Consider the following 22767-nt stretch of genomic DNA (forward strand, 5'->3'; position numbering starts at 1 on the left):
GGTGACAGTGAGCGAAATGTGAACATGTAAAAAATAATGAGGTGCTTTGACTTAAAAAAAGTACCTGCCTTTTAAATAAATCTGCCTTTTAAATTGTATTTTTTTTTTGTCTTCCGTAAGGTTATTTCAAGTGGAATAATAATTCTAGTTTTGCCAGTCAGTTTAAAGAGCTGTCTTACACTATTATTCTTCCCCCCAAACCATCAACTTCAGTGAAAATCTAGAATTTTTGGTAACAAAATTAAATTAACTGTGCCTGTTTATATCAGTAAATTAATATAATACATACATAATATAATATACATAATAAACATAGTATACATATAATAATGCAATAATAATAATAATAATAAGAATAATAATAAGAAGAAGAAGAATAATAAGAATAATAAGAATAATAAAAAATATAGCTGCAGGCAGCACTGCACAGGGTCCAGGTTGGTTGGTGTGACGTGTGTGACAAAACCATGTACAAGCTCCTTTTACAATGCCGAAGAATATTTTACGGTCAATGTTTTAACTAAATACAATTCAAGATGACATAGAAGCAAATTAATTGTCTGTAATGGAAGACACATTTACTGTATATTATAATGGCAACAACTCTGGCTTTGACTATGAAATATAACGTTCGTTGTCGACTAGACCATTCATTTGGAATTTGGCTTCATATCTAAGGACTGATACAAATGCATGCGTGCCTTGCCAGACATGTGATAAAGAAGGGTCTGCATTATAAAGCCCAGTTGACGAGTGACCGGGAGTTTGTAAGGACGAGACCGACCGGGCGGGGCCGGTCTGTGTGGCTTAGCCCGGAGCCTCGCACCGAGGCCGCTCTCTGGCGCCGCCTGTGCTTTCTTTAAGTCGGCCTTATTCGCGTAGGTGCACCGAGTGCTTGAACTAGTAAACTTAATACATACAAAATAACCGAAACGCTGCTGTTTGATGCCGAGTGCAGACAGATTCTGGCCTGATTTTCCACTCGCACGCACAGATCGCCGACCAAAGCCCCAGATCACACTCAAATCTGTGCTTGCTGAGAGCAGACGCCCAAAAGATGAGATCAAAGATGTTCCGCCATTTTCTGACATTTTATGGACTAAACAACTAAACAATTAGTATTAATAAAACGATAACTAATAATAAGAATAAGAATTTTGTAATTTATTATATTATTTATTATTTTATTTGTATTATGTAATAATTGGGATTTTTTTGTTAGTTATTATAATAATAATAACTAATCAAACAACTTGGACATCCATTTTGGAAGAAAAGAATCCCGTCCCGCACATGGCATCGCGTTATTTCCCGTGTCACTTCTCGCATGTGTTTTTGTGACAAAACCCGACAGACTCCAAACTACGATACAAGATTACAAGATCTTGTCATGTGTGACCCCTTGTCGCCGGTCAGTCATGAATTGTGCAAACCGGAAGGCTGCAAGGTTCCCAAGACAGAGAGTCGTGTAGTGTGAAACCGTACAGGGATCTTACGACTTTGAAATTCGTGTAGTGTGTCCATGGCGTAACTGAGAGCACCGAGCCGCTGCGTCTGTGGGATCCCGATGTGGATCAAACTTGGACAGCGGCATCTCTGGACTTCCCTGAATACAACTACCGGTATCTATGATTCGTGTCCGTGGGTTCGGCGGTTTCTGAGCGGCAGACACTTCGACCGCCATTTTGTTCTGAACAAAAACAATAGGGTTCCTGCCCTTCGGGCTTGACCCCTAATAATATGTACATAATATAATATAATAATATAATATATAAGAAATCCAATAATAATAATCCTACTACTACTAATGATAACAATTTAAAATCAAGATTTAATAAATAAAGATATAGATAAAGAAATTATATATAAATAAGTTAAGACGTGTGTGTGTGCGTGTGTGTGCGTGTGTGTTGCTGTGTGCGCGTGCGTGTGTGTTCTAGCAGCGTGCAGGTGCTGCGGTGGAGTCGGGCACAGCTGTCGCCGGGCCGTCTGGCTGTCTGGTCGACATCATGACAACAGCTGCTCGCCGACCCTGCGGTGTGGTCCGCCACTCCCGTCGGTTCTGGGCCGCCCATGTCCAGCCAGCGTGTGTGTGTGTGTGCGAGCTTGCGCGCGTGTGTGTGTGTGTGTGCGTGTGTGTGTGTGTGTGTGTGCGTGTGTGTGTGTGTGCGTGCTCGCGTGTGTGTGTGCGTGTGACCTTCTACAGCAGAGCTGGAAATGAGTCATTAATGGTCCAAAGGGTTCCAGCTCTTTGGCCGTATTTTACACTGATCCTTCATTTTTATTTTATTTTATTTTTTTATTTGGTCGCTTCCGCTGCGGTCGTTGCGGCGGGGGATTACTGCACCTGCAGCGGTTATTTCATCAGCGCTAAGCTTCCGTTTCTTTCCTTTCTTTCCCTTTCTCGAGCGGCAAAACTTTGGAAAGTTAAATGAAACACTTAATAACGTCGCCCGCTTGGTCTCACCGCTACACACGGCGGCTCCGGGGACGTTCACACAGGGAAACCGAGGCTTTGAGTCGTGGAAATCATCCCGACTTTCTGCAACATGACGGGATTGGCCCGGAGGCCTGACGTAGCACTCAGCAGTATGGACGGAGGCTCGTCCGCTCGGCGCCTCGCACTGCCCGACTTCCTGCCGCGCGAGCGCGTCACGCTGCGTGAGTCACTTGCTCGAGGCTGCGGGGCGCGGCGAGGACCGCTTGTTCCTGTGTGTCACAGCAGGTGTCACCGTGGACGTGGTGCGATGACCGCTTTAAATGAGATGAAATGTCTTACTTTGTTTTTCTTCTTTTTTTTTAAGCCTCGTTTGGTGACCAAATCCTCTCAGTCCTTTAATGTGTGCACTGCTCCCAAATTAAATTAGACTGATCTGTAATTGATTTTACTAGCCCGAAAAACGAGACCACAAATTATAGGCTTTAAAAAAATTTATATATATATATATATATATATATATATATATATATATATATATATATATTTATATATATATAGTATTTTACATCAAGAGGTTTTATTGGTAGAGTGGCTGTTTTAAATAAAATAAACTGCAATCAACTCGGTTTAAATCCCTCTGCGAGACAATGGCAGCCAAATTCAATAAAACGCCATCAAACCAAGCCGGTTCTGAGACGCCCCCCTGGTTGGGAGTCACCTCATTTTGCCGTCTGGCTGCCGGGCGCCCAACGACGGACTGCACCTAAACCCCGGTGGAGGCTGCTGTGGATTAGCCGGTGCGCTCTAGGTGATGTTTGACAGAAACACTGGAAGCTGGGATTAGAGGGAGTTTAGGGAGCTGTCACCAGGTCACCCTGAGGTAACCATCTGGTTAGCCAGCCACCGCTTCCCCACACAACACCTCGCACTGCTCCTCCTCCTCCTCCGCCCTCCTCCACCTCCTCCTCCTCATCCTCCTCCTCCTCCTCCTCGCCATGACAACTGCAGAAGAGGTAGCCAGGCGACTAATGGCGTTATTCAGCTGCGCTCGCTCTCGTTAGCGCCGCCGCGCCCCGGCACCCCCGGGCCCCCAGGACCCGCCACTATTGTAGAGTGTGACAAGTGCAGATTCCTGAGCTGCGGCTCGGCTGCGGGGCATTCCTCTCCGCTGACAATGTCCGCTCTCTGATTGCACCCGGAGATGGTGGCTGATACCGCCGGGGCGGCTAAAAAGGCACGGCCATCATCTCCATGACAGTCGGAGTCGAAAACCTGTGGAGTGTGCCTGTTTCTTCTTGGTGTTGATTAGTCTATCTGCGCAGTGTCCCCTGCCTGGAGGAATCCCATTAGTACCACTGTGAATAAAGGAATTCGATTAATTCTGTCGCATTAAATCAGGATCAGTTTATTCAGCCAGGTTGCATTTACATATGAATTTGTTCTGGTGAGGTTTGGTGCATTTCACTACAGATTAGTATGGAAAAAAAACCTTTACCTTTTAAAAATGGAGAATAATAATAAAAATGAATAAACAAATTCATTAATACATGAATCTTGTCAAATATATACAATAATATACAATAAAAATAATTTTATTATGGAAATATCAATATAAATATGAAATGTACAGTACTAACTAGCTCATTACAGTATGTACCATAATACCAGAGTTATTATGCTGGTATTACACTTATGATTCCACTCATTTCCATACTGCAAAGGGCACTTTAAAAATAGAATTTGTATAGAATTTCTGTATTGTGATTTTACATTATATCTACATTGGGGTTGAGTGATATTGCCTCAAAATAATATCCCAATATTTTCTTCCACTTTGACGCTGTCGACGACATTTCGACGACATTTCAGCTTTTTAAAATGAAATGGGAACACTTGATGCTGCGCCTTAAATGTGGGTTTCATAAACCTGGCCACGTTCAAAGATAAATAAAGAAAATGAGTCTCAGCAAAGGAGGCACATTTATAAAGTTCAAAAGCAACACTTTATTGGCCCTCATTGAGCGCTACATCTATTTGATGTAACATTCAACGTATTATTTGTCGCGTGTTGCGAGAGCAGCGTGCGGTGGGAAGCTGAATGGCACACTCCAGAGGGCTGAGCTCCTAGGAAAATATATATTTTTTCTATGTAGTACTCCGCAGTAGGAATAACTTGCCTGTGACATTTCCTGAGACTTCATTAGAGCAGACAGAGCTTGGGCTTTAAGCCTGGATAGGCAAATATGGGTGAGCTCGCGTAGGAAAAGGTCACATCCAGAGAATACGCCGTACACGGAAGTGGAAAGATAGAGATCACCGCGCACCTCACGGCCCCCGTCTGGAGAGCAGTAATAATGAAAAATTCCCAATCCAACAAGAGCCGGTCAATCAGCGGGGAAAAAAAACCTCTAAAAAGAAAACAACTTTTGGGGAGGTTTGTATTTTTCTTTTCCGGGTCACGTTTAAGGTCACAAGCCATTCATCTGCAGCTGCACGTAAAAGTGTCATAAAGTCACAAAGCCACACAGCCGCCGCCGTACGCGGCGTGGAAGCCGGCGAAGTTCGGCAGGACTGCGCGGAAAATGGTCGCCGGGTTCGGGATTGATCCGGCTCCCCAATCACGGCGACAGCGGTGCTAGCCGTCAATTATCACAGTGTGTACAGTAGTCGCGCTCTGATTGAAATCAATATGTTGTTCAAAGGCCTGCAGCTTTCCCCAAGGTCCAGGTGACTTCATTTACTCCCCCGTCTGATGCCACTGGCACTCTGCTAATACCAGTGATTACATCGCAGCCACACTTTACTATTGATAATGAGATATTCCCATTTTACAAGCTGCAGATATTGATTAGTTTGCGTGTGTATGTGTGTGTGTGTGTGTGTGTGTGTGTGTGTGTGTGTGTGCGTGCATGTGCATGTGCGTGCGCGCGTGTGTGTGTGTGTTATTTTCTGAAATGCTTGGTTTGTTGGAAAGCCCACAAAGACATTGCTCATGCACCTGAAGAGGATTTTGCCGCCGTGGTTTATTGTTTACAGCAGCGATTGATCTGAAACGCTCTCATTCTCAAATACCAGCACTTCACTCAGAGCGGTGTTGTGTGGGAACCCGGCAATCATTTGCCAGCAAATCAAAAATGCACCACTGTGCTTTGGCCGCAATTCTCCGGCGAACAATACGCGGTTGCTACGACTGGTAGTAACCGCGAGGAGTCAGCTCCAAGTCGTGCGGAGTGATTTTGTGTGTTATTAAAGTCGTACAATCATTTAGCGGAAGAGACAAACAAACAAAAAAAAAGCACTAAAGTCAATAGCGTGCTGCCTTTTATATGTTTCACTTCTGTTGGGAAACAGGGCTGAAGGTCACTTTTCGGGTCTCAATTAAGTGTATTAAATAAAAATCTTGAAATCATTGAACTTGCATAGGAAATCCTGCAATTGAGGGAATACAATTTTTGACTATTTTCTTTTATTTTACTTTATCTTTCATGAGCGGTGAAACCAACCGGATGGGTAATCTGGGCAGCCAACGCAAGACTTATTAATATTATTTTTTTGTTGTAACATTTTTTTACAGTCTGACTAACTGTCACGTGATTTTCTTTGACAGTGCATTTGGAGACAATAAGATGTTTGTTTCTTTGTTCCTCCTCAGAGCCTCCGGTTCCCATCGCCCCACCCCAGCTGACGGCCGTGGGCGCAACCTACCTGTGGATCCAGCTCAACGCCAACTCCATCAACGGCGACGGCCCCATCATCGACCGGGAGGTTGAGTACCGCACCGTCTCCGGCACCATGTACGACCTGCAGCCCGTCGACAAGACCACGCACAAGATCGGCCACCTGGACCCCGACACCGAGTACGAGATCAGCGTCCTGCTGACCAGGCCCCTGGAGGGGGGGACAGGGGCCCCCGGGCCCCAGCTCCGAGCTAGGACCCGGTGTGCCGGTGAGTTCAGAGTTCTACTTTCTGACATGTTCTTACATGGACGTCGTTTGCGTTTTGGGGGGGTCTTGAGTACTCTGGTTTGTCAACTGTTTGGACACGCCCACTCTTTCAAGGGTTTATCTTTATTTTTCTACTTTGTAGAATAACAGTGAAGACATCAAAGCTCAGAAATAACATGTATGGAATTTTGCAGAAAATGTGGAAATGTAGAAAAGAGTGAACATAAAGAGAAACCCCTTGAATGAGTAGATGTGTCCAAACCTTTGACTGGTACTGTACTGTATGAGGAATCAGTTGAAGATTTGTGCAAAAAGCACAAATGAGAAAACAGGTGAACAGTCATGGAAAAAAAAGATATGTATAAAATAATCAACAATTATACAAAGAAAATAGACAAATACAGCCAAATAGCAAAAATGTACGGCATTTTCAAAATGCCATAAAGCTGCTCTGCAGTATGGTTAATAGTATAGCTGTAGGTATATCATCTGTATAGATATAGTATAAATATTGATGGATATACTGTACTGGATATGGATAACATGGATAACAATAAATGAGTAGGTTTCGATTGTAAATTATTACTATTATAAATCACAATTATTATTAATTATTACTATAATGACTATATCATGTTGTACACAAGGGCCCTCCAAACAAACTGAAGTATCATACAAACATTGTTATTGCTGATAAAGTCATCCACCCCAAAACCAACTTCCCTAAATCTCTCTTGTGTTGTTTTATCGATCCCCGGTGTGACATTTTTTAATCACTGAAACACCTGCAGTGCTACAAAGCACAGTGGGGACAAAGCGCTGGGATTTTGCTCAAATGGAATCGGGGAAACATCGTAATAAACATAATAAACAGCCATCAGCGTCCATCGGGAAATCTATCTCAAGCGATAAATCAGGTCCACAACAAACTGCACTGTGTTCTTTTCCTTAACAGTCTTTTAATCTATAGATCCCCATCAAAGCTTTTGACAGCTACAAAACACACAGATCAGCCACAAAATTAAAACCACCACTCATAACCACTAATATTGTGTAGCTCCCCCTCGTGCCACCAAAACAGCTCTGACCCGTGGAGGCATGGACTCCACAAGACCTCTGAAGGTGTCCTGTGGTATCTGGCACCAAGACGTTAGCAGCAGATCCTTTAAGTCCTGGAAGTTGTGAGGTGGGGCCCCCATGGATCAGGCTTGTTGTTCAAGCACATCCAAAACCTACTCGACCGGCTTGGACCCTAACCCCGCCCATCCACATGATGTAAAAGAAAATATGATTCATCAGACCAGGCCTCCTTCTTCCATTGCTCCATGGTCCAGTTCTGACGCTCATGTGTTCATTGTAGGTGCTTTCAGTGGTGGACAGGGGTCAACATGGACACTCTGACTGGTCTGCAGCTACACAGCCCCATACGCAGCAAGCTGTGATGCACTGTGTGTTCTGACACCTTTCTATCACAGCAGCATTAACTTTATCAGCAATTTGTGCTACAGTAGCTCTTGTGTGGATCGGACCAGACGGGCTAGACTTTACTCCCCATGAGCATCAATAAGCCCATGACCCTGTCGGCAGTTCACCAGCTGTCCTTCCTTGGACCACTTTTGGTAAGTACTAACCACTGCATACCAGGAACACCCCACAAGACCTGTTGTTTTGGAGTTGCTCTGACCCAGTCGTCTAGCCATTACAATTTGGACCTTGTCAAAGTGGCTCAGATCCTAACGCTTGCCCATTTTCCCTCTTCCAACACATCAACTTCAAGAACTGACTGTTCACTTGCTGCCTCGTATATCCCACCCCTTGACAGGTGCCATTGGAACCAGATTATCAATGTTATTTAATGTTTTAATGTTGTGGCCGATCTGTGTATGTTTCTTTTTAGGCTATAGTCCCGACTCAAGCAAATAGGGCCGTTTAAAGGACAAAAACGGCAAAGAACGACTCATTAAGCGTGTGAAGTTAACACAACAGATTGGCGTGACGATGAGAACTGATATGATTTATGGCAAGCACCGGCTCCAGCTTAAAGTTTTAATTTGTGCTACCACATTAACTCTATAACTGCTCATTCACTGAAATACTTCGGCGTCAACAACCCCTCCCACACACACACACACACACACACACACACACGCACACATACATACACACACACACGCACACACACACAACCAATTAATCAGCAAAACTGATTGATATTGCATTTAAAGCATGGCGGCACCTTACACTTAAGTGCTTATATTGTTTCTTCACTGCCAGCGTAGGGGACCTCTTACATGTACGTAGACATTTTAAGAGCTCCTAATGACACAAATTGCCCTTCTCACAACATTAACCAGCTAAACTCCCGCGCTGCACCGGGATGCCAACTCAGAGAACCAAACAAATCTAGCCTCAGCATTTTCGCGGCCTTAATGTTCAGCGGTGTCCGTAGAAGTGCTGATGGAAATGGGATTTTTCTTTTTTTTTCTTCCCTCCATCGCTTCCCTTCCCCTCCTTCCTTACGAGGGGTGTCACCCTCCACCCGTCCGCACCGCCCCGTGAAGGTCGCGGGCCCCTTCATTTAGAGTCCGGCTGATCGGAATGGATTGCGCGACCAGTTCGGTCTTCCCGAGCGGGCCCCTAGGCCGCGGCCGGGGGGGGGCACCCCCCGCCTCCCCGCCGGCCCCAGTCAGGGAGACGGATGGGCCCCGCCCGCCCAAGTGCGTTCGAGGAAGCGGCTCTTGATCTTGTCCGGTTCTCTGCTGGTCGCACCCTGGCGATGGGGCCGGGGCCTCAGCGGCGCTCATAATTGAACTGTTACAGCTCAGCGGGGCCTTGTGATACATCACTGTTGATATAGACAGGCCCAGATACTCTCTCTCTCTCTCTCTCTCTCTCTCTCTCTCTTCCCTCTCTCTCCTCTGCCTCTTCGTCCCAAGGCTGTGATGAAAAGATGTGGGACGGCAGGGCGCCCTTCCTAATTATTCATAGCCGTTTGCCGGACATTTCGCAAACTGAGCAATTTCTCTGATGACAAAGGTTGCTGTAATTGAAATCTTTTTTTTTTTTGTGAAAACCCGGAGAATGTTTAATACAAGGACACCGACCATTTGAATTAGATTGTAAGCAGAAGAAAAGGTGTAGCCTTGAATAGATTTTTATCCCCCCGCCCCCATACCATTCCATTACTTTCCCACTGAATGTCAATATGGTGGGGGGGGTGGGGGGGTAGTTATCGGCTCTCAAGGGCTCACAGAATCATTCGGAGCCATTTTTTTATTTATTTCTTTCCATTTCAAAGTTCTCGTATTATTGGGCCGTCAGTTTAGAAATGTTCAACTTGTTACTTGTTTCTCGCCGTCGAAACGGAGTGACATTTTGCCGAGCGGCGCGCCCCGGCTCTTTGTGAATTTGAGTGTGAAGTTGTTTACCGCTCTCCGGCACTCGGCGCTTGGTAAGTACTCGGCGAGGGAGGCCACCGTATTTATCGGGTGGTGCCCTCGGAACGCGCCGGTGGGGGGGTGGGCGCATTTTCGGGCTGCGCCGTTGAAAGACCGTCTCACACAGAGAAACCATTTCCAGCCCCGACGCCGGGGAGGCAGATGAGCTGGCCCGAAACAACCCCGCAGTCCATTCACGACCGAAAGTACCGGGACCAGGGTCAGATCGCTTTTTATTTATTGTATTTTATTTTATTTTTTTTATCCCAGTGCACAAAGGGGTGTGCAACCGCGGACCTCAGAGTGAGATCAATTTAAAAAATCTGTTTTCTGCAACGTTTTTTTACTTTGGTTTTGTTGTGATTGTATGTAAATCGATGCGATTCATTTCATAGCGATGAACGCCAGCGATTTCACTTATACCGCTCTCCACCGACAAAGCCCATTTTTCCTTCGGTGGTGTTTTTTAATTTTTTTATTTTATTTGTTTTAAATCACAGGCTGCGCCGCGCTCTAAGTATGGCGCGCATATGGCGTTGTGTTGTCTTTAAAATACCGCACTGATCTTGATCTGAAATGCGGCGATGGCCGCCGTTCAAGGGCTCGGGAAACATTCTGTTATGTGCTCATCATCTCGACTCGCTGGCCCCCTCGCTCCCGTCGGCCCTGGACTCCTTTTCAAGTGGCCCCTGCATGATGTCCAAACACCTGCTCCGAGCCCGCCTTCTGCCAGCTCCGTGTCCCCGGCTTTAAGTTTTTGTCCATCTGCGCGCCAGTGCTGCGTGGGAGTTGTCTCATCTGTTTGTTTTTTCGGTCGCCATGCCGTCGCAGCGAGCGCTATTAAACACAGGGGAACCAGAAGTAATCAGGGCTCAGCCCTCGCTTCAACATCCCATTATAAGTCTGAAGAGCAGAGTGGCGCCCCGCACGTTGCGCTCACTCCAACCAAGGTTGTTATTCATGCAGTCTTCAAATGCGAACGACGCCGTTTGGTGTGATAGGCGCTTTCGTCCAAATCGACCGCGAATCAGACTCACGACGGCGCCACGTCGCAGCGCTTTGTCGTTGCGGCGAGCTCGGGGAGAACTCACGCGGTTCCGCAGTCAGAAGCAAGCGCACCCCAGTTTAGCAAAGACGGACAATGATGTCGACTTGGAAATGATTTCAGTTGATCTCAAAAGGCGTGGAGTGGACGGTCCCGGGTTCTGGTAAATATCTACAGGTCCTCACGGGGAAAAGCTAACCATGTAATACACATGAACTGTGCCTCTTTCACCAAACATGATGAGATGTTGAGTTCGTAATGGCCTGTTTTGAAATGTTGATTTTGGGCTTGGAAGCCTGTTATAAAGAGTCCACGTGTTGCTTTTCAAGCTGACATGCGAGTTACGGATGAGCAACGGAACCATTTGACTTTGAAGGTCCGAGAGGAAACACACAACAATTAAGGGAATACCAAAAAATTGTGGTAACGAGTTTCCCTCAGATATTTTCAAACTCAGATATTGCGTGACACAATAAATAAAAACAGTGCGGCCCAAATTCAGCATTCCGCAGAGATTTGATACAAACCCGCAGGTAGAAAAATACCCCCTCGCATTTGTATAAGAGGCACAGTGAGGTGCCATAAATGCACACACACACACACACACACACACACACACACACACACAGACACACACACACACACACACACACACACACACACACACACACACACACACACACACACAATGTTTATGTATGCATAAACACACACAAAGCTTTTTTTTAGTAGATACTGCAGTTGTTCACCCACAGTTTGGCGTACGCTGCGCTTGCCGCTACTGGTCGTGTGCTTGTGCAGCCACTGTAAGCATAAGGACGCTCCCTGAATAGAAATCAAAAACAGTGCAGCGGTTTCTCTGTAGGATCGGGTCCCTGTGAAGATACGGAAAAAAAGAGCTGGATCTGAAGCTCTTGGGCACTGAAAGGTTGCCATTTTCCGCCACTGCCTGGAAACCGAAAAAAACTAAACAAAACAAAACAAAAAAAACTGTTTACTTGATAACCATGTTATTGAGAATCAAAATTTATAGAGAGACATGCGCTGGTTAGTTTCCATGTTGCCCGGCAACATTATTCATAACATTGGCTACAGATGTTGAAGCGTCAAGAAATGAACGGGAACGAGAGAGAAACGAGAGCGAAAACGAAACAATGTATGCGACGCCGATCCGGCGGCTCCGCCCACCGCTCCGCGCGGCGGCGCGGCTGGCCCGGCTCCTCCCTCCTCCACAAGTGGGGCTCAGGGAACTGCGCTCCCCGGCGCTTTTTACGCTTCGGGGTCTCTCATGAACGTGTCTCTGGACTGTCGAGAAAACGCACGCGCCAACGGCCTTTTCCCTTCGAGGGCGTTGGCACCTCGGTGGGAAAAGGAGCCCGACGCCGCCGCCGCTCTGACACTTGACGTCACCCGCCGTCCCCCTCCCAACTTGATCTTCCCGGGTGAATCGCTCCGTAACGAAAAAAAAAAAGAAAAAAGAAAAAGGCCCTCTGCCTCATGACGGACAGTTCTGGAGTACAATCCATCCTCCTCCTGGCAGCTCTGAGATTAAGCCCCGAGTGTCAGGGCTCTGGAAAGGAAATAAAGGGGAAGGGAAAGCAAATTACTTGGCCTGACATCATTTCTAATTAATGCCATTGTCGCATTGAGGTGTGAATGGAGAAGCCACTTCAGCTCCACCATCTCTGATAACTCTGGCCCGGCCCGGCGCCGATAGCTGTTGCCAGCCGTGCGATCGGCGAGGGCCTGTATATTGTCTGCGGCAGGCAAGGTGAATGAGGGGCCTTCGTCGGAGGCGCATTGAATTCGTGTTCCTTTGTGGGGCGCGGCGCGGGGCCGATTGGGTTTGTGTCTGCCGGGGAGGTCACCCGAGCGGCACAATCAAAACCCGTTTAAAGAACAGCAGTGCGAATCGCGTCCCCTCTCAAGGTCCACGTCCGCTGTTGACCGGGGGAGACGGCGTCGTCGCTGAGCCCCGGTTCCCGAGCTGTTTTTATCCTTATTATCGGCCGTTCGCCGTCACCTCCGTCACCTCCGTCACCTCCGTCTGCCGCCTCGTCCCGAAGCGACGGAGCGAGACTCCCACGTCACGTCGGAGCCGAGAGCCCCCCCCCCCCCCCCCCCCCCAAGCGGCGGAGCTTCCACTCGAGAACTTCACAAACAGTTGTTATTGTGGCTGTTTTTTGCCGGCCCCCTCACTTAAACCCTCTCGAGGACGTCGAGCGGCGCGCGTCGCTTTTTATCTTCTGGCGTTTAATTTGAACAGAAAACTCCTTTCAAGGTCTTTAAATGTTGCCATTCTCCGCGATTAATAATGCATGGTCTATCTCGTGTAATTTTTGTCACATTTTCTTCAGCCATTTGCTGAATTATAGATGTCTCCCCCCCCCCCCCCCCCCCCCCCCCTTGCACCGGCATCCAGGAAGCACTCATTCCGTCTGGTTCCATCACTCTGACTGAAGGGGAACATCCCCGCCTCTCCTTCGCCGCCGGAGGACGGGGTCACCGGGAACCCGGCGGCGATTTATTTCCCCCCTTTTTTCGGCCGTCTCGGAAGCTCCGTCTTTTGATCCCGCACTGTATATCTCCTAAGTAGGTGGCTCAAAAAAAAAAAAAAAATAGACGAGGCAAACATTTCGCAAAGTGAAGCGCTTCACTATGATTTACACTTTGGGCGCCACCCCGAGCCGAGCACCGAGCTTTTTTATTTTTTTTCGGGGGGGGGGGGGGGGACAAATGGCAACGGCATGCAGGCCATCTGGGGAGTTGTGAAGTTGAAGGATCACCTCGGTAACCACCCTCTGCTCTTGTAGAGATTTTTGTCCCCGTTGTTAAATGAAGGTTTACGTCCCTGCTGTTTGTCAGACCTATCTGCGAAGCTGTCGCCAGGAATAGAAGCACAGTGCTGCAGACGACTGGGGATGGATGGGTGTGTGTCGTGTTTTCTTTTGTATCTTTACATCTGTTTGTTGTCAGAAGGGTGTGTGTGTGTGTGTGTGTGTGTGTGTGTGTGTGTGTGTGCACGTTCGCGCATGCGTTCTACCTGTCGGCCTGACCCCAATCACCACAGCAGCATATCGGTGGAAACAAAATGAAGGATCGATTTTTTTTTTCCCCGGGTCCCACATCCTCCGTCTCTCTTCTGCTCTCCCCATCAACTGGCCGTCTATTTGTTTTCATCTGGACGGCAGAGGGAGACTCCAGAATGGCTCCCGCCTTCGCTTTTTAGCCCCCGAGAGGCACTTATTGTGCTGCTCTGTGTGTGTGCACCTACGTGCCTTGGTCCTTCTCAACTATGTGACTATGTGTGTGTGAAGCGACCTTGGGTCCCTTGAAAGGCACTATATAAATTAATAAGTCATAATAATAGTAATAATAATAATAATAATAATAATAACAATAATAATAATAACAATAATAACAACAACAACAACAACAATAATAATAATAATAATAATAATAATAATAATAATAATTTTTATTATTATTTCAATTATGTACAGATTACATAATAAGGCATAGTATATAATAATAATGGAATAAAACATAAGAAATGAACATCCACCGTTTAATACATTATAACACAAAATCTAGTGCTCCAACAACGTTTGAGTGTAAAACAAACAGACTCTGCTTTATAAGCCACTTTCTGCCGAGTCAACAATTTCGTAGGAGCCGTGTCAATCACAAACAGAGAGGCGCTCTGATTTGATCTCAATTGATGGTCTCAAGTCGTGCCATGTATCATCCTCACCTATTGGCAGAGCTCCCCCTCCCCTCCGCCTCCCTCCCCACCCCACCCTCCCTCTGTAATGGCGTGAGCAGGTGCCCACTCCATCTTCCCCCACCACAGCTTTAGGGGGCTTCATCTGACACTATGGCAGCTCGGCCCTGCCCTGCTCCAGCGCTGGGGCTCATTCCCCCGTCCCGGTGCTGCGTGGGCGCCGGGCCTACTCCCTCCACCCCGCCCCATCCCCTGCGCCCCACATCCTCACCCGCCCAGGCACGCTCATTAATCACAGAGCCCATAAAGACGGACTTGATAGAGTGAGGGGGGACCACCCCGGTTCAATAAATCCTTGTGATTATCCACGCCTCTAAGTTGTATGGGTGTGCACGCTTGTGTGTGTGTGTGTGTGTGTGTGTGTGTGTGTGTGTGTGTGTGTGTGTGTGTGTGCGTGTGCGCGTGTGCGTGTGCGTGTGCGTGTGCGTGTGCGTGTGCGTGTGTGTGTCCTAATGGGCATAATGGGCGTGGTCCACGTATGGCATCGTAAAGTGTCATCACTCAAAGCTGTGTACACATGTCAGCACCAAGGACTTTTCTGCTCTTGTTTGACTTGTTGCATGATGGTAATGAGCACCCACCCAGGTTGGAGAACCTTGGCAGCGGTCCTCCCCCCTCTCTTCCTGACTCCCCCAAACCCTGTCTCCCCTCCACCCACCTTCCCTCCCCCCTCTCTCCCTCTCCCGCTCTCTCTCTCCCTGTGCGTCTCCGGAGGATTGCGCGGAGCAGCACTCTAGGAGGGTGATGGAGCTTTGATTGTCGGTTATCAAAAGCTATCATTGTGGCTTGCCTCTGCGTGATATGAAAATGATTTCATAAGTGTAAAACCCATGTCATTACCTCAATGGCACCGGCGCCGTTGCCGAGATGGAATACAAAAGAGAGAGGGAAACAAATTTGCTCGCCTCGCGGTCCGAGTCGGCCGGGCTCGCCGCGAAACAGGAGTGAGCGGCGTGCGGAAACAGAGGGCCATAAGTGGCGGCCTGGAATGGAGCTTTTTATGTGGAATAACCCCAATTTCCAAACCGGGATCTCATGAGTCAAACAGGTTTTCACACACAACGTTCATATGTCGCCTGTTCGTGCTCTTAGTGGACTCGTTGGAGGGCAGTCCGAAGGGGAAAATGACTAGTCTGAGAATAATATGTGACTAGGAAGACCTGTAAAAGTAATGACTTCTTCATGTGAAAAAGACAGTATCAATAAAAAAAACAATACTACAACTACCTTTGTCTCAGTAATGTGCATAGAGTCTGGGGTAATCATGCTATCTATTTGGATGAAAAAGGTGCCCCATTTTGAAGACTTGCAGAAGAATGGATAGATATACAGTATGTATATAATATAGTTATGTGGAGAGGGTTAGAAGTATGAATACGTAACATATATGTTGGTATGTACAAGTACAGACCTGCCAACCTGCACGCATTTTGTGTTCCCAACCACGCAATCCTTGGTCCAAATACGCAGGTAGGAAATTTCCAGCTGAAACTACGCAAAAATAACTAACTAACTAAATAAATAAATATATTATTGTAATTTAATTACGGAGAACAACCAATCAATCCAGACAAAACAAGGGCGTACATTCATTGGGTGTTTAAACGACATCCCCTCGGATTGGGCCAGATGCTACGACCTGTGGTTCTGTATCCCCCTCCCCTCCCTCTCACTCTCTTCTTTATCATCCACCGACGCCGCATTGCTGAGGTAAAATGGGAAGTGGGGGAGTCATAATCACAAAAATGTGACTGTAATGTTACCTTAGAAAGCGTCGGTAATAGAGACGCACCGATCGATCGGCCGGTTTTCAGCTTGATCGCTCACGACCGGTGGACCGGCCAGATCAGATTATTTTCAGATTCTGTGCCGGTCAAATTTACACGCCCCATATTGCGCTCATGTACAGTAGTCGTAAAAATGCTCCGATACCAACGTAATGTAACGTGGTTGCGCAGTTGACGCTCAAAAAAGAGAGCGGAAGGAAATGTTGGCTGTTTATTGGATAAATATTCTGATAATATTCGCCTGACAATATTACAAAATTGTTCAGACTACGTATTTAGCGCTGTCACTGCAGAGGAGCGTCTGCTGTGGTTGTCCCTCGTGCACAAGCTTTTTGAGACTCCTGACGAGTCCCTCAGTAAAACGAGTCGTTCCATTGGATTCGGTCGTATTCACGCACGGTGAGCTCCAGTGAACGAGAGTGAGAACAGTCGATCATTTTATTATTAGTACTTTTTTTTTTCAATGATTGTGATTTATTTTGGAATGCAAGTACCATATAAATATAATATAAATGTATATTTGCAACTTAAAAGTGAAAGAGACTTTGATTTGAAGTTTGAACTGGACATTTCCATGTTAGATATATGTTGTGTCCTAGTAAAACTCAGTGAGAGTTACAGGTTGAATTCTACTGAAACTTGGTGACAGTCCATATTCTATTTTATTAGAACTCTGTGACAGTTTCATGTTCTATTATTGTTCCATAGTGAATAATGAACAACAATAAACACAGTGTCAAAATGAGTAATCTCACTATTGTGGTAACTGAAATATGCAGCAGTAGTCTGTGTGTGAAGCTGTCCAATCAGGTGAGCGTGATCAGATCACAGGATGTATTTGTCATTGACGTACAGCAGATATACCCAACGAGACCAAATGTATAAGTTATTTAAGAGTCAATGTTTTATCATGCCAAAATCAGAATCAGCAGGTCAGATTTTTTTTTTCATAATCGTCCAAGAAAATAGCAATGGGTGCATCTCTAGTAGGTAAACATGTTTGGTAACTTTACCAGATGATGCATTTCAAGCGCTATATCCTAATGATATGAATTAGTATACTGTATATACTGTGTATATTTAGCTGTAGTAGCTGACATAGGATGTGATTGACCTCATTAGGAGGTGGCTACGGTATGAAAAACTGACAGAGTCATTTAGCTGCTTACACTTTTGTGGTACTCAAAATATTTTCCCAAAGTTGGCAGGTCTGCAAGTATCTTTACTAGGGATGCAGCGGCACACGGTATGTTATCTAACCGTTCGGTACTCTTCTTTTTGCACGAGAGGTCTATTTCTTCAGCTGCGCACAGCTACGCGAGGCTTTTCCAGAGAAACAGAAATAAAACTACACACAAATGTTTTCGTGTGTAGTTTGAGTGCAATCAATCAAGGTTTCCATTCGGAAAATAACCCCCTGGGATGGTCGTGTCCCTCTTTATTACGAACTTCTCTTGGACGGTTCTTTTGAGCGTCTCGTTTGTAGGGAGCAGAGTCTCGCTGGGTGATGGGCTGTTCTTTTTTTTTGGCAAGTTTTACAGTTTTATGTTGTGTTGTTTGTTAAAGTTGTCGTCTCCTGCCGCCGGCAAATGTTTCCCCCTCCATGTAGGAGATATCCTCTGCTCCTCCCTCGCCGGGAGTTGCCCTGGCTGAAAGGAGTGCACCCACCCACTGTCACGTCAGGTTCTGACTGTGAGGTTTTATTTTACTATTATTATTTGTGTGTGAGAAATACTGTTTGTACCTGTTTCTACACAAAAATAACTAACTCTAGTGCTGGTTTTATTTGTTTTTCATTGTGAAACGTTTTTAAAATATTACATTAATAAATAATTAACAGAAATTAATATTTGAATTATCCCCTATCTGGGACACCCGACCTCCGATTTGATGAACTTATATAAATTATAACAACCCACCAATGAACTTGAACCCCCGTCTCCCCCCTCCCCCCACAGTCATACACACACAGCATTACACTAATTATTTGTGGCAGACTACCTTAAAACATTTAAACCATCAGCCCACTGTACCGCTGCATCCCTAATCTTTATATACTGAGATTGGTCTTTTGTATATATATATATATATATATATATATATATACACACAAAAGACCAATCTCATATATATATATATATATATATATATATATATATATATATATATATTAGGGGTGTCACGATTCAGATTCAAAATCAAAGATTTATCAAAATGAGCGCTCGACTTCAAAATCACAAGCAGGCCTAATATACAGTATATGTACTAGGGGTGTCAGTATTCCCGAAATCCATGATTCCATTCGATTTAAACATATGTCTTTTCAGCACAGACCGCTATCCCATTGTTAAGCCCCTTTCACACACAGTTCCCGGTAAATTACAGGCAACCTTTCTAAAGCTACTGCTGCGCACATCGCGGCGGCGGCGGTGCAGGTTCACGCTGCTCCCTCTTCCATTTTGAAAACAGTACCCATATATTTTTTTTTATATTATTTTGAACAATTTGAATAGGCAATTTAGTAAAACAGAAATGTTTTGAGAACAGTTTAAATAGGCCATGACAAAAAAAGACAGTCGGTTGTTCAGTCGGCACATTTTAACATCCCCAGTTTGTACATGTGTTTGAATAGCATACATGGACTCTGAATTCCAATAACAAAAGAACGTCATAAATTTTGGGGGCCCGAAACCCCCAGCGCACACTGCATTTGTTTACCAGCCGATCTTGAGCTTCCCAATATGGCCACCGTGTTCGACAATTATTACCAACAAATACTGGGAGAATCGGAACCTACTTGTGATTTCAAAGTTTGAATTTCGACCGTTTCTGACCCGGAATCGTGACACCCCAAATAAGTACGTACTGTATGTTGCTGCTGTAGCACTTGGATTTCCCCTCAGGGATTGACATCGTACCTTTTTTTTTTTACATGCATTCTATTCAGCTGTGGGGCTCAGTCCGTTTTCATATATCAAATGAAAAAAAACATACGTGTTGGGACTCGGGGCCGCGGTGCGGACTCACCGCGGTACATCCGCCCGTCCAGATGCAGCAGATGAAGCGTCGTTTCCCCTCCTTGTTATTTCATTTCAACAGCACGACGCCTCCCTGTCTCCAACCTGAACGCTGTTCCCCTCTGATTAGATAATGACGGGGTTTTAGGAGTCCAACCGGTCGGCGGCGGGGGCGGGCGGGTCCTAATCATTTGAGAATTTGTCCCCCGTTCCGTTTGGGTGCTGCTGGGTGCCAGCTGCAGCGCTTCCTGATCTGAATCGATGTTGATCTGATTTCAGAAAAGGAAAAGGAGGCTCGTCGAAGGGGAGATCTGATAAGCCACATCATTCTTTCGTACATGTACATGCTACGGGGCCCTGGAGCTTCCGCTACGCGCTAGGGCCGTGCAAGGGCGCGCGCACACACACAACCGCGCGCAGACACAAACACACATACAAACGCGCACACACACACACACACACACACACACACACACGCACACGCACGCGCACGCGCACACACATTTGCACACACTTGTCTCCCAGTAAAGTGGCTATGCTCTGGACATGCCCAATTTGCTTCCTTTCAACCAGGACTAATGTCTCTCGCTGCCCAGGGGTGAGTGCACCATTTGAAACCTCCTCTAGGACGGGAGGCTGCAACACGGGGTTTCTCTGTCGCTTTACTGCTTCTGCTTTTTTTTTATTTTCTTTATTTTTTTATTTTTTTTTTATTTGGGGGTAATCATGTTATCCATTTGGATGCAAAAGGTTAGAGGGAGCGCGCCCCTTCATATTAACAGGTAACGATAATGTGCTGATAATTTCAAAAAACATTATTTAAATGTCAACCCATAATGATAAAAAACCCACTAATAGTTCTATGTAAATGTCAAATTCAAATTATTCAATTAAACTGGCGAGAGTGGGCAGGTGATAATTTGTCCACCGCTTGGAATACCAATATGGCTGTGCCCTGGCATAAGATAGACCTGAGCAATTTCCCTCACTGAGGGATGCTTTCATTGCCAGCATTATAACTCTATCCCACCAGAAATATGCTATGCTGGGGAAAGATATTACGGTCATATTTCCAGTATGTTTGCTCGAGTGAAGCCTTCATCCTGTTGCATACTCAAAAAGAATAGTATGGATTTCGAGAGATAGCCCTCTTATGTCATCCCTTGTTGTGATTTGCACTCGCGCTTATGATATTGAGCCCCCTCGCTGCTCAGTCAATAAATCCAAGCCAGCGGTCACAGCGCGCTGGAGTGATGGCTTCACCTCATCAGCTGCCATTCAAGCGCCTATGGACCTATTTAGAAAAGGGGCCTCGCAGCTTCCCGGCGCTCGCTGAAGGATTTATACCACATATCTCCCCCGCAATGAGGCCGGTTCATTTCAGATTGTGGGTGAGGGAAGGCAGGGGGTGGAGGTAAGTGAGGGGCGGGGAGGGGTGGGGTGGGGGGGGGGGGGGGGGGGGGGGGTTGGAGAATGTTATTATTATATATTTTTTTTATTAACCTTTAGCTCTTTCCTCTCGCTTCAAAGTCAAACGGGAGTCGCTGCAGAAGGCCGTGAAGGGCCCCTGGTCGGTTGCCGACGCGCCGTGCTGTTCTGAGTCAGGGCGTGTTAGGCCCGCTTCACGCTTGCGGCGAGCGTGAGGGCGGCGAGGCGCTGGCGGATGGGAGATTGGCTGTTTCAGTTCTGATATGCCAAAATTGATCCGCAGCACGGGTCAGACGTTAAATTCAAAGGCTGCCGAGGACTTTTTGACGCGGAGACAAAATAGTCAAGATAACAGCTTGTTCAGCTTTGGGGATTTTACTGTAAATTGTCGTTGTAAAGTTCAGTTTACCAATAAAAGGTAGCGTTGGTATTCATGTGCAGTTTCTTTTTGGAGAATCTTGCAACGAGGGAGAATAATTACACATTGTGGCTCCGTTCCGTACTCCAGTAAGCGGGCCGACAGACCAGCTCCTTTTCGGGGCTTTTGTCGGTTTGACCACCAGGAGCAGCACTCCCTCCTCGGCGTAAACAAGCTCCGATGCCGTCTTCTTTGTCTACTACTTCCTGTTTCACGCGGCGCTTTCCCTCTCTCCGCCGCCGCTCCGCGAGAACACTGCGTCGGACGGTGAGGCTGTGGGGGGGGGGGCGCGCCGCCGCCCGCGAAGGGCCCTGCGCGAAAGCATCACCCGCCCTTTAGCGGTGTTGGCCGTCCGCCGCACCTTGCCCGTCTTTGTAACGTCCTCCTGCTGACAGATGGTGTTTTGGCCGCAGGGAGTCGGCGTGGCCGCATAACAATTAGGCTTTTTTTTTTTTTTTTTTCAGCTGAAGAGTAAGAGGCTGTCGAATTTTCAAGTGAGTCATTGAGCAAATGGACAGCACGCTTTCATCATTTATGTTGGTTCGTGTCTTCGGTATCTCACCCCCCCCCGTGAAGCACCCAACACTCAAGCACAAACCATTAACATTTGCACGAGACCAGATCGTCCTCCCGTTTAACTTGTTTCTCGCTTGTGTCCTTCAGACACTTACCCCACAAGAGGACAAGCCGCTCTCCCCTGGAACTCTCCCACCATTGACTCCCCTTTTGGCTGAGTCCGACATTATGGTGGCGCGCCACCAAGACGTGGAAGTGTGACGTTGGAGGGATTCAAATCCACCGCCCCCCACCGCGGCGTTCAGCGAGCGCCCGGTTTGAGATTCACACTTTAGTGCATTTTGTCACTTTGAGTGCATCCGGTTTAATTTGATTTCTGTGCTTGGCCACCCTGCAATTCACTGTGCTTTTAGTGTAACCGCTGCTCACGGAGTGCGGCTAACAGATAGTTCCGCAAATAAAGGGGTTTAAACTTCTATTTTCTGGATGGCTTTTCCAAGACTGCGAGTGACACAAACCGGGGGGTCTATTCCCCCCCGACGAGTATCAACACACACTGCAGACTGCACCCACCACTCCCCCCCCCCTTCTTAGATTTATGGTTTTTGTTTGATTGAATTGTTTAACTGAAGGGCCGCTCGCGTGACTTGCAATCTGTCCATGGAGTCCAAGCAGCTTTGCAACGGAGCCTCTTCAGCCGCCACCCGCTCCTTTTTCAAGGTGGCAAATGTATCAGACAGCGTTCTAAATTATAAAGGGGGTGGCCGCCGGCTTCACAGGAAGGTTGCTCGAAGGATACCCCGAGCTTTTTTTTTTTTCTCGACGTAGTGACGCTCTACATGCTCTACGTTTACGAAGATTGTTCGACATGGTTTTCCCCAATTCTCATTAGAAATGTAGTTCAATAGAATCCTAATGGGATTCAACAAACAACTTCCCCCGCCCCGTTT

General features: G+C 46.6%; 1 protein-coding gene across 1 annotated transcript in view; it reads left to right on the forward strand.

Moving 5' to 3' along the window:
- LOC307238363 (receptor-type tyrosine-protein phosphatase mu) overlaps nucleotides 1-22767 on the forward strand; it is a gene marked incomplete at its 5' end in the record, with an annotated part of 194768 nt that overhangs the window by 66535 nt on the left and 105466 nt on the right. Inside the window, one exon of the mRNA XM_080011296.1 lies at nucleotides 6093-6386. Within this exon, the coding sequence (XP_079867422.1) occupies nucleotides 6093-6386 (294 nt within the window). The remainder of the gene's footprint in view (nucleotides 1-6092; nucleotides 6387-22767) is intronic.

The sequence above is a fragment of the Zeus faber genome (assembly GCF_960531495.2).
Source record: "Zeus faber genome assembly, chromosome: 12".
In the NCBI taxonomy this organism is placed as follows: domain Eukaryota; kingdom Metazoa; phylum Chordata; class Actinopteri; order Zeiformes; family Zeidae; genus Zeus; species Zeus faber.